The 11186-nt window shown below is 56.5% G+C and overlaps 1 protein-coding gene across 2 annotated transcripts; it reads left to right on the top strand.

Moving 5' to 3' along the window:
- Positions 1–3069: 3069 nt before the first annotated feature.
- Positions 3070–10257, top strand: Slc25a10 (solute carrier family 25 member 10). Of its 2 annotated transcripts, XM_008828473.3 has the most exons (11): positions 3182–3275; positions 5600–5719; positions 6068–6182; positions 6274–6322; positions 6562–6603; positions 7585–7628; positions 7781–7851; positions 8087–8179; positions 8406–8483; positions 8977–9033; positions 9131–10257. In XM_008828473.3, the coding sequence occupies exons 1-11, from the start codon at positions 3186–3188 to the stop codon at positions 9230–9232; spliced, it is 861 nt and encodes a 286-aa protein (XP_008826695.1). In that variant the 5' UTR covers positions 3182–3185; the 3' UTR covers positions 9233–10257. The 2 variants fall into 2 exon arrangements, with proteins under 2 accessions (XP_029417054.1, XP_008826695.1); XM_029561194.1 differs by lacking the exons at positions 8977–9033; positions 9131–10257 and adding an exon at positions 8840–8976 and having other exon boundaries at positions 3070–3275.
- The last annotated feature ends 929 nt before the right edge of the window (positions 10258–11186 follow it).

Raw genomic sequence — 11186 nt, 5'->3', positions numbered from 1 at the left:
GGAAGATCCCTGACCAATTGTGGGTTGGGTCACCCCCTGTATGGAGTAGCTGGTACAGGACGGGTCTGTCTAAAATAATCATGGGTCTTTCCCCTGGGACCCTCAGCAGAGCCTAGAGGAGGAAGAGTAGATTCTTGATTAATTTGGCCTTTAACTAGAAACTCAAGAAGTGTGTGGGCACAAAGTACTTGCTGACCTCCAGTCCACTGTTGGGAGAACTTTTATGAGAGACCAGAAGAGGGCACTGTGCTCACCAGAAGAGGACTGCCTGACAACCTCACCCAGCTGTGGGTCTTATAGTGTCCCTGACTGACATGCAGGCTACCAGTGGCCACAATGTTCTGGCTAATGATTCCCCAGAAGCGTATCCGCGTCCTCCCCTCCAGAGGTAGCTGCCAGGTGGCCTGGTTCCTGCTGACCCTTGGCACAGATCATGAGCTCATGGGTAGGCCCCAGGCTGGACCCTTAATCCATCTCAACCATGGTCAGAGTCTCATCAGTATTCAGTAATGCCAGGCCTGAACTTCTGCGGGTAGCTACTCAAAGGTGGGATGCGCTTGACCTCAGATCATTGGATTATCCTCATTCCAGCCCACCAGCAGATCCCACTGGAAGTTGGTGCTCATCCCTGGGATTCTCAGTGTTTTGTGGTTGCTCTCCTGACCATGCTCTTAGAAATTCAAAGACAGCCCTGGACCCTGGGGGTGCTGCTTGATTGCAGAGCATGCAGCTGGTGTGTTTTCCACCCCAGATTCTATCCCCAGCACTTCCAGGTCGCTCATTCCCAGGCCCCTTGATGGTGCTGGTTACCCCAGCATTCCTCCACCTGTTCCAAGTTATGTGTATCCCATCAATAGCTGTGTGTGTAAGCAATGCCTTCCCAATATCAGGGTCAGCAGAACAGTTGGAGGCCAACCTGAGCTACATGGTAAGACTGTCAAAAGTAGACTTGGCAGGCACTGTGACATACCTTTTAATACCAACACTTGGGGCAGAGGCAGGTCACTCTCAGAGCTTGAGGCTAACCTGGTCTCAGAGAGACCCTGTCTCAACAATAAAATGAATTATAAGAAAAGAAAAAGGCTTTAGTTCCCTCAGCTCCTGGCCTGCCCTTCCCATTTGGAGCTGGTCTTTGTTCTGCACCTTGTAAGCTTTCTCCCATGAACAGAGGTCTTAGAGAGGGGCAGGCAATACCCACAAACATACCTGTGGCCTGGTCATCTCCATCTTTATAACACTGTGATCAGACTGATGTGCTTGGCACTATGGAAGCAGCCTTGTGCCCTGCACTCTGTATTGCAGAGTCTGGGTGCCCTAGGTAAGGAGGCCACTCACTTGGTTTGGAAGTTTCTGGGAGTTGTCAGGGACCTCCTGTACCCTAATCCTTAGTCCAGTGCCTCTAGGTTCTCCCATCCTCAAAGGAGTTTCCAGTGCGTTATCCATGAAAGCGACTTCCTTGCTGAGCACCAGGCCTCAGTGGTGTGACGGCATTTTTTTATTCCTCTGGCTTTTGCTGTGCCTACCTATATCTGCCTAGTGCCCCAGTCCCTGGGTAGAGCTGGTGTGCATGGTTCACACTCCCAAGCCCAGGGGCTGCTTCCATGCTCACACATCAACCCTGCAGACAGCAGTCCTGTCTGTCCTGTCCCCCCGCCCCCACAGTCCATGGTGGCTAATTTCAGGGTCATGGGATGTGGGTTAGCAGGCCCACAGGTATTGGCACCTAGAGACCTGCCTGGCCCCAAAGCTTGAATGCTGCTTCTACCTGCTGTGGGAAAGGAAATGAGGGACATGGACTAGGTGTGTGGGGTAGCCCCAAGATCCTTGCTGTGGGCAGCTCTCTCCAGAGTGCACAGCCCCAAGTGAGAAAACAGGAGATCCTGCATTCATGTGGCCTTGGTACCATGAAGATGGATGGGCATCAGTATGGAAGGCCACCTGGGATTCTAGAAGACACCACCTGCTCCTTCCCAAACGACCAGAAGATGGCAAGGTTTGCACCACACCCTGCTGGTAACTTGCAAAGTTAGGCCCTCAGGGTAGGGCTGGATGCTCTACCTGGGTGTCCAGTAGGATCAGAGGACCTGGGTACTCCATGTGGGTGTCCAGTAGGATCAGGGACCTGGGTACTCCATGTGGGTGTCCAGTAGGATCAGGGGACCTGGGTACTCCATGTGGGTGTCCAGTAGGATCAGGGGACCTGGGTACTCCATGTGGGTGTCCAGTAGGATCAGGGACCTGGAGTTATATCCTCGGTGTTTCCTGTTGCGGCAGTGGCCAAACCAGAGCTGCAGGACACAGGCCCCTTTGTCTGTGTAGCCAGGCTTAAAGCAGCCTTGGGATTCGAGTTTACCTTGCCCAGCAGATGCATGCTTGGGCCAGGAGCACACCTGGACTTCTCTGCCCATTGTTTGAGGATGAGAGCAGGAAGCTAAGTGGACATGGGCTTCTGTTGGGATCATGCAGACTGGAGCTGCCTTCCAGGAGCCTAGGCCTGTAACTCTGAAGGATTCAGCCTCCTCAGTGGCTGCCTAGGGCTGTGTGTCCACGGCAAGGCCTGAGCTGAGCTGCACTTGGCTGGAAACTCCCTGGGTGTCCGCCTGTGGGGGAGGAGTGCTGCTAGCCTTCACTAAGAGCTTTTTGTCCCTGGTTTCTATTTAAATTAGCAAGCTGGCCCCAAGAAGGTTTCCATTCCCCCCGACAGCAGGACGGGTGTTGGGCCATCGTGGGGGATGGGGGGCCGACGTCCACGGTTGCAGCACATGTCCTTTGCCTGGTGACACACGAGTCAGCACCAGGGTGCAAGTTAGGTTGAGGCCAGAGCTGGAGGGTGCTGGTAGGTACCCGGCCTCCTGCGGAGCTGGGGACTGACCGAATGACTTCGGATCCGCGATTCGAGCCACAATCTGGGGAGAGGAGGTGGCCGCGGGCTGGACCTCCGGCGGGCTGGACCCCCGGGCTCTCAGCTCTGGCCCTCGCAGCGGCCGCTTTAAGGTGTGGGGCGGAGTCATTCGAGGCCCCGCCCCGTCGGGGGGCAGAGTCTGCTAGGCCCCGCCCCCGGGCCGCGCGGGCGCATTGGCTGCCCCAGGCGCGGGCGCTCGGTGGCACATTGAACCCGGCGTCGGGCGGCCACGGCCGCGGTTTCAGGGCGGGCCGGGGTCAGGCCGGGTCGCGGCTGCTCGGACATGGCCGAGGCACGCGCGTCGCGCTGGTACTTCGGGGGGCTGGCCTCCTGCGGGGCCGCCTGCTGCACGCACCCGCTGGACCTGCTCAAGGTAAGGCTGCTCCTGGCCGAGGACGCCTTCCGGCCGCGCACCCGGCGACAGTGGCCGGCGCCGCCCACGCCTGCCGGCGCTCCGGCGCCCTGCCTCCTCCGCCTGGCTGGGGCCTGCTGCGGCCCGCGGCGGTGGCGCCGACCCCCGGGGACCCCTGCGGATGGGCCCCGGCGTGACAGCCAAGGGAGGACGCCCCGATCCTCAGCTTCGCCGCCGGCTGTCCACCCGCCCCCCGTCCTAGCGGATGGCTGTCGAGCTCCAGCGCTGGGCCATTTCCCGGCCCCAAGCACTGGACGACTCTCCTGTCGGGTTAAAAGCTGGGAGTGGAGTTAGGTGCGTGGTGTGTGGTCACCGGGAGGAATGTTAGGAAGCGCCAAGAGACCTTGAAATGTTTTAGCTAAGATGGTACATGTCTAAGATGCATGTAACTCCTCCGCCTGGTAAGAAAGGACAGCTCGGCACAGGAAATGAGAAAAAAACAGAAAAGAAAAGTGCGTTACAGGACAGAATAAGACATCCTCCCCTTGTTCCCCAGTAAGAAAGGACAGCTCGGCACAGGAAATGAGAAAAAAACAGAAAAGAAAAGAAAAAGAAAAGTGCGTTACAGGACAGAATAAGACATCCTCCCCTTGTTCCCCGGGGCCAGCCGAGGGAATTGTTGACAGTCTCACCGCACCGCAGAGAAAGGGCCTGAGCTCTACCCAATCTACCCAGGGGGTCTGGCCTGCTCCCGGTGTCCTGTTGGCAGTCATGGCCACCTCCTTCTCAGTCCCTACCTGGGATTGGCCCCTGTGGTCTGAGTTGGTGGTCTAGCCTCAGGCATTTTCTAATGCATCAGGGACGACCACTAGGCTGGGGGACCTGTATTTCATAAGCGGGGGGGGGGTGGCTTTCTTTTTTCTTTTCTTTTTTTCATTTATTTTCCAACGGGGTCTCTTAGAGGCCTGACTAGCCTGGAACTTAACTATGTTAGCCAAAGCTGGCTTTGAACTCCTTGGGCCCCCAGCCTCCTCCCCTCAAGTGCAGGGATTTTAAACTTGCATCTCCGTTCCAAATGGGCTCTTCTAATTAATAAGAATGCAGCTACCAGGTACAGATGGGGACTGAAAGCTCACTTGTCCGGGGAATGTCCTGCATCATCGGTCAGTGCCAGACAGTGGCATGATCAAGCCAAAAGCATGATTTGTTTTGGGAGGGGCTTCTTGAGACTGTTTTCTTTACTCTTCTGGATGTACCCTTGGTCCAGACTGGATGGCTGACCTGGGATGGGTCCTGGAGGCCTCACAGTCACCCCCCTCCCAGTCAGCACCCAGGGTATTGACACGCGATGACCTAGAGTACCAGGGTTGTCCATTGCCCAAGGCCCCTTTGGGCAGCACTGCTTCTGCACCCCACCCCCACTCAAACGTTGCTGCTGTGGGATGATGCCTAGAGGATCAAAGGAGCCTGCCCCAGAAGCATGGGCACCTTTGTCCCCATGCAAATGAACAGTGGTTAGTGCCCAGCCACTGGGTAGACTGTGAACAGGATTTAATGAAAACTGCTCTGGGAGACCATTTGAAGAATTGTGTGGAATTTGTTTTTGTAAGACAGGATCTCACTATGTGTCTCAAGATGGGCTCAAAGTCATGATTCTCCAGCCTCAGTCACCTGCGTGCTGGGATTACATGCCTGAGTCACTGTGCTTGTTTAGAAAATGTGTTTTTGAAACTCCCCAGTGTGTCTGCTTTACCCTGGCTTGGACTTCAATTGCACAGGGGCTGCTGTCCTGGATGATCCCAGACTCTGTTCTCCCTGGTCCACATACTAGAGGATAATGCCCCTGTTGCCGAGCACTGGGCCCTCTCTGTCCTCACCACCTCTGCTGTTCCATCCTTTTTATTCATGAGAGTGACTGTGCTTGTCACATGTCACATGTGGACCTGGCTGTGGAAAGGGGTCAGGGCACAGGAGTGCTCAGGAGCAGGGATCCTGAGCCTGAACTTAGGCCACTGAGGCAGGGTTGGGATTGGGTCAAGGCTCTGAGAACAGTGATTGTCACTGCTGTAAATTAAAAAGGGAACAAGTTATAGGCCTGGGATGGAGTCCCCAGCTGCACACCCTTAGGAACATCTCTCCTGCGCCTGCCTTCATTTCCTCACCACTAAGCAGAGTGCTGATAGTACAGTGCCCCCACAGTCGTTGTAGGACCTGGAAAGACCTCATCAGGGATGGCCTGGGGGCTCAGGCAACAGCCTTATTGCCAGCTTGTCTCTGCCACCTCGTGACTAGGAGGTCAGGGCCCTGCTCTGCGTGGACATGACACACCCCTGCCTGTGCCACAGGTGCACCTGCAGACTCAGCAGGAGGTGAAGATGCGCATGACGGGCATGGCGCTGCAGGTGGTGCGCACGGATGGAATCCTGGCGCTCTACAATGGCCTGAGTGCCTCGTTATGCAGACAGGTGTGTGCACAGGCCTCTGCTCCCTTCTAGGTCTTCTTACCACAAACCTCTTTTTTCTCATCCTGAAATCAGCTTCTCAGGGCTCAGGCCTATGAAGGAGTCTCAGGGAGTTCTAGCTACCTCCTAGACCCAGTGACCGCAGGGTGGGCGTGGGCCACCAGTATCTGTCTTCCACTTTCAGATGGGGAAACTGAGGCTAAGGAAGGCTGGGGATGGCAGCCCCAGGTTTGTGAATTAGCTAAGCTGCTCGCAGGATGAGTGGCCTTGGAATAGCTGACCAGTGAGTGTCCTTGGGTTGACTGGGCTGAAGGGATGTGCCCAGTCCTCTGAGCCAGGCCCCCTCCCCAGATGACCTACTCCCTGACTCGGTTTGCTATCTACGAGACCATGCGGGACCGCATAACCAAGAACACCCAGGGGCCTCTACCTTTCTACAACAAGGTGTTGCTGGGCGGCATCAGTGGTGAGCACTGGGCAGTCAGGGCAGGGGTTGGGCCTGGGCCCAGCACACGGAGAACCGTCACATGTCGGACCTGGCATTTGTATCACCCCAGGTTTAACTGGAGGCTTCGTGGGGACCCCAGCAGATTTGGTCAATGTCAGGTTTGTGTGTGTCCCTCATTCCCCAAAGTCAGGTGCTTTCCCATCCCCAGGCAGATCAGTGTTTACCCAGGTCACTCCCTGGAGTCCGCCTGTATTCGGCCTGAAGCAAGCCACACAGACCCTTACCCTGGACTTAGCAAGGGGATAGGAAGCCTGGACTGTGAGCTGGCATGGAGTCTGGGGTGGGGGGCTGTGTGTGTCCAGCAGCCCACCCACTGCCTGCCGCCCTCTTGTTTCAGGATGCAGAATGACATGAAGCTGCCCCTGAACCAGCGACGCAGGTGAGTAGAGGGTGGACTGGGGGGTGGGGGAAGTGCAGGCCATGGGCAGCCCTGAGCAGCTCTGCTGAGACCTAACCTCCTGTGGGGTATGTGTGACTAGGGGGTGGGGGAAGTGCAGGCCATGGGCAGCCCTGAGCAGCTCTGCTGAGACCTAACCTCCTGTGGGGTATGTGTGACTAGGGGGGGGGGGAAGTGCAGGCCATGGGCAGCCCTGAGCAGCTCTGCTGAGACCTAACCTCCTGTGGGGTATGTGTGACTAGGGGGTGGGGGAAGTGCAGGCCATGGGCAGCCCTGAGCAGCTCTGCTGAGACCTAACCTCCTGTGGGGTATGTGTGGCTAGGGGGTGGGGGAAGTGCAGGCCATGGATAGCCCTGGGCAGCTCTGCTGAGACATTGCCCGTGGGGTATGTGTGGGAGCTGCTGGTTTTTGACCATATACCATGCATGGTTGCTCTGGGTTCATCCCCATGGGAAGAATCACACTAGGCTGAGGGTTAGTCCCCAGGCTACCCTTCTGGAACCTACTGACACCAGGGATGTCAGGTGGGGCTGGGCCTCTTTGTAGATGAACAACAGCCCCAGCCAGGCATCTGTAAGTGCAGGGACACCCAAGCCTCAAAGACCGTGAGGGGCATGGAACTCAAGAGAAAGGAGGCTGGGGGTAGGAAATGGCAGGTGGCATCCTTGTGGGAGCCACAACAAGCTGGGGGTCCTGTGGGGAAGATGGGGCTTCCAGCCTCAGAAATAGCAGAGCAGGCCAACAAAGCTTTGCCCACACACAGAACCAGCCTGACCCCACAGGAGTTATTTACTGAGTGTTCCTCCAGGGTGGGGTTTATAGACCAGTGAGATGCCCCACTGATGCTGCTGCAAGAGCTCTGTGGCCTATGGTGGGGCTATGGCTCTTCTGGGGTCTGAGGGTGGACCCTGCAGAGCAGGTGGATCAGGTGAGCCCCACGTAGCCTGTTTTTGTCACCAACAGCTATGCCCATGCTCTGGATGGTCTATACCGTGTGGCTCGTGAAGGTGAGCGGAGAAGAACTTTGCATGGGGAGTTTGGGGGGCACTGGGGCAGAAAAGGCAGCCTGAGGAAGCAGGGTAGCCAGTGCAGTGCTGTGGGGGCTGAGGGCTGGGCTGGGAGCTGGCTAGTTGTTGACGTCACTTTCCTCCTCCTGCAGAGGGTCTGAAGAGACTGTTCTCAGGTGCGACCATGGCATCCAGCCGAGGGGCTCTGGTCACTGTGGGCCAGGTATGGCTCTTGTGCAGAGCAGGACTTGTAGGCAACAGCTGACCTCTGTCCTCAGGGATTGTAGAGCACAGCAATGGGCACTAGAAATTGGGGAGCCAGCAGCTGTCCTGGAGGGGGTTGTGTGCACAGGTGGATCTGGCTTCAGCCTGCCCAGGATAGAGGTGACAGCAGGTGCCCCGCCCACTCTCATTGGAGCAGGGATTCTGCCCATAACTGTCCCCATCCCTCTCTGCAGCTGTCCTGCTATGACCAGGCCAAGCAGTTGGTCCTCAGCACCGGGTACCTGTCCGACAATATCTTCACCCACTTTGTTGCCAGCTTCATTGCAGTAAGTGCCCAGCATAGCGAGGGTGGGGCTGTGACCCGAGGAGCAGAGGGGGTGAGCCTAGTACAGGCTCTCTGTGACCACGTGTGTGGGAATCAGGGCCTTGAGAGCTCATGGGTCAATCTCTTGGGGTCGCAGGACCTACAGCCCTGGGCCACCGAGGAATAAAGCAGGGGCCTTTTTCAGGACGGCCTGTGGGTAGGCATGTAGTGACAAGCCCCTTCTCCAGGGCGGATGTGCCACATTCCTGTGTCAGCCCCTGGATGTGCTGAAGACCCGCCTGATGAACTCCAAGGGAGAGTATCAGGTGAGGACAGTTCTGTGAGCAGCAGGACTGGTCGGGGTTCCTACTCTCCACCCTCGCTCTGGGGCTGGGGCCTCCTCACCCTGGACCTCACCCTGGAGATGTGTATGCTCTCCATTAGGACATGGGAGCTCAGGGATGGGCCTGTTCCAGTTGCTCAGCTCTGGGTAGCACTTGGCCATGGGAATGCTTGTTCTTTTCCAGGGCTTTGGCCTTAATTTCTTTTATGCAGAATTTCTTCTACACGTTAACAGAAGCAGCTCTTCACACAGTCAGTCTGGCCAGTGCCTTGAGAGCCCCGTTTGGCTCTCACAGCAGGTCATCAGCTTTGCCTTTGTGGCTTTAACTCTGTTGTCCAGTTGATGCCATGAATTGGGCTGCTGCTTTCCTCTTGGCCCCCTGTGAGTTCTCAGGGCCACCATGCCCTCCTACACCCGGAGGTTTTGTCTGTGCCTTTGAGTGAGAAGCCTTCTGTATTCCACACTGTCTCTCACAGGGTGTTTTCCACTGTGCGGTGGAGACAGCAAAACTTGGACCACAGGCCTTTTACAAGGTGTGTTGGGGTGGGGCAGTGGGGATGGCGGGCAGTAGGGGACATCAGAGCCAGGATCCCTGGATCCCACGTCTCTATCTCTGATGTCTCCACCCAGGGCCTCTTTCCCGCCGGCATCCGTCTCATCCCCCACACCGTGCTCACCTTTGTGTTCCTGGAGCAGCTCCGGAAGCACTTTGGCATCAAAGTGCAGACCTGACAGCTGCAGGGACAGCTGGGCCACACCTGGCCACTTGGAAGACTAGGAGGGGACTCCGCTCCCCTCCTTTCTGACCTGGGCCCTGCTGTGCCCCCAGCAAGCTCCTGCCCATCCCACCTTGGGTTGACTAGGTCTCCTGGCCCTGTCTAGGCCAAGCCCAGTGGCCTTTGTTGCATCTCTGAGCCCACTGGAGTGGCATCTCTGCCCTACCTGTTCCCAGGCTCTCCCTGATGGGATTTTGCCCCACCTTCCCATCCCATGATTCACTCAGAAGTCTGGCCCAGGCTGGTGTCACCGTCCCTACCTCCCCTGGCTGCTGCTCTGCCCTGTCCAGTGAGCAGTGAGGAACTGGCAGTGCTTCCTGCTCGCACCTGTCCTATAGGCTGAGGCGTGTCACCGCTTCCACTTAGAACCTGCGTGGACCACAGCAGCTGTCACCGCTTCCACTTAGAACCTGCGTGGACCACAGCAGCTGTCACCGCTTCCACTTAGAACCTGCGTGGACCACAGCAGCTGCTGCTCACCAGAGTCTGGCCAAGTGCACTTTTGGCATGAGAGGGAGCATCATGTGACATCCTTGAAGCAAAAAGGAACAGGTAGCGCAGATCGCCAGCAAATGCCATGACTAGCGTCCAGAGAGCACATCTGCAGCATGCAGCCCCAGTGCTCGAATGGTCGGTTTTGCAGAAGCCTCCCAACTCAGCAGCTGCTGCTATTGTCATTGCCTGTGGTTGTGCCCCTCCCATCTGTCCCCTCCCATACCTGGCTTCCCAGAGCTTGGGCAGCGATGAGGTGTAGTGCCCTCCAGGGACTAGTCTCTCTGTGTGACTGTGGTCACCCCCACCATCCTCAGGTCTCCAAAGCAGCCTGCTTCCCCCAAATGGGGTTGGGCTTTGTGCCCATCTGCCTCCCCCAGACCCCACAGCACTTACTCAGTCCTCACCCAGGATGGGGCAGTGGGCTCAGGGGTGCTGCTGGCACATTGCAGGGGATCTAATAAACAAGTGGCCTGGGTGACCTCCCTCTCTCGCCTACATGCCGTTCATCTGTTCTGAAACACTGGGTGTTCTACGAGCTGTGCTGCTTGGGGCCATGGGAGCCTCACTGCATCCACCAAATCAAGGCCCTCTCCTTACAGGGGCCAGGGGCCTTGGGGGTAGGGAGCAGCCTTTCAGGGCAGAAGGCTTCGCCCCACAGCATCAGATGCCCCTGTAGTCAGCTCTTGGCTGTTAGTTACTGGCCAGCTGGCCAACAAGCCCAAAGGCCCTGGGAGATGTGATGCAAACAGACCAGGAAGCTTTGACTGGAGCATTCAGTCCAGAGTGCTGACACCTGTTCCGGCCTGGACTGAGGCTAGGAAGAGCATTCTAAGTGTGAGAGCAGAAGCCTGGGCCACAGCTTTGAATGTCCCAAAGCCACTCTATCAATAAAGCTGATACTCAGATTAAAAAAGCCACCATGTACCTGCTCCAGCTTCAGCAGCTGAGCGCTGTCCTACACTTCAGTGCAAATCTCTGGAAACACACAAATTTACCAAAGCTACTGCTGTAATCCTTTACATGTGTAAGATGTCATGTAAGCTGGAGAAAAAAAATATAATATTCTGGAAAACCCAGAATACCCAGTAGATCCTCAGCTTAGCCCCCATTGACACATGAGGGTTTTTATTTTCTTAGCAGTGCTGGAGGTCAAACCCAGGGATTTACACGTGCTAAGCAAGCACTCGGCTGAGTCACATCCCCAGCCTATCATGTGTGTCTAACACAAGTCTGTAGCCCAGGCTGGCCTCCAGTGCTTCATCTAACAAGTGTGGGCCACCAGGTTGAAGAATTAGGTTTGTGCTCTGCATGGTGGCTCACATTTATAATCCCAGCACTTGGGAGGCTGAGGCAGGTAAATCACCATGAGTTCAAGACCAGCCTGGGGTACATAGTAAGTTCCAGGAGAGCCTGGG

The sequence above is a fragment of the Nannospalax galili genome, unplaced genomic scaffold, assembly GCF_000622305.1.
Source record: "Nannospalax galili isolate Female #2095 unplaced genomic scaffold, S.galili_v1.0 scaffold1250, whole genome shotgun sequence".
Taxonomy (NCBI): domain Eukaryota; kingdom Metazoa; phylum Chordata; class Mammalia; order Rodentia; family Spalacidae; genus Nannospalax; species Nannospalax galili.
This window is presented reverse-complemented; position numbering and strand designations above follow the sequence as displayed.

Excerpts from the sequence above, each read along its gene's own strand:
- Slc25a10 (XM_008828473.3), top strand. The coding sequence starts at position 3,186 with ATGGCCGAGGCACGCGCGTCGCGCTGGTACTTCGGGGGGCTGGCCTCC. Across the intron at positions 3,276-5,599 it reads ACCCGCTGGACCTGCTCAAG|GTGCACCTGCAGACTCAGCA; the intron begins GTAAGGCTGCTC and ends CCTGTGCCACAG. Across the intron at positions 5,720-6,067 it reads GTGCCTCGTTATGCAGACAG|ATGACCTACTCCCTGACTCG; the intron begins GTGTGTGCACAG and ends CCCCCTCCCCAG.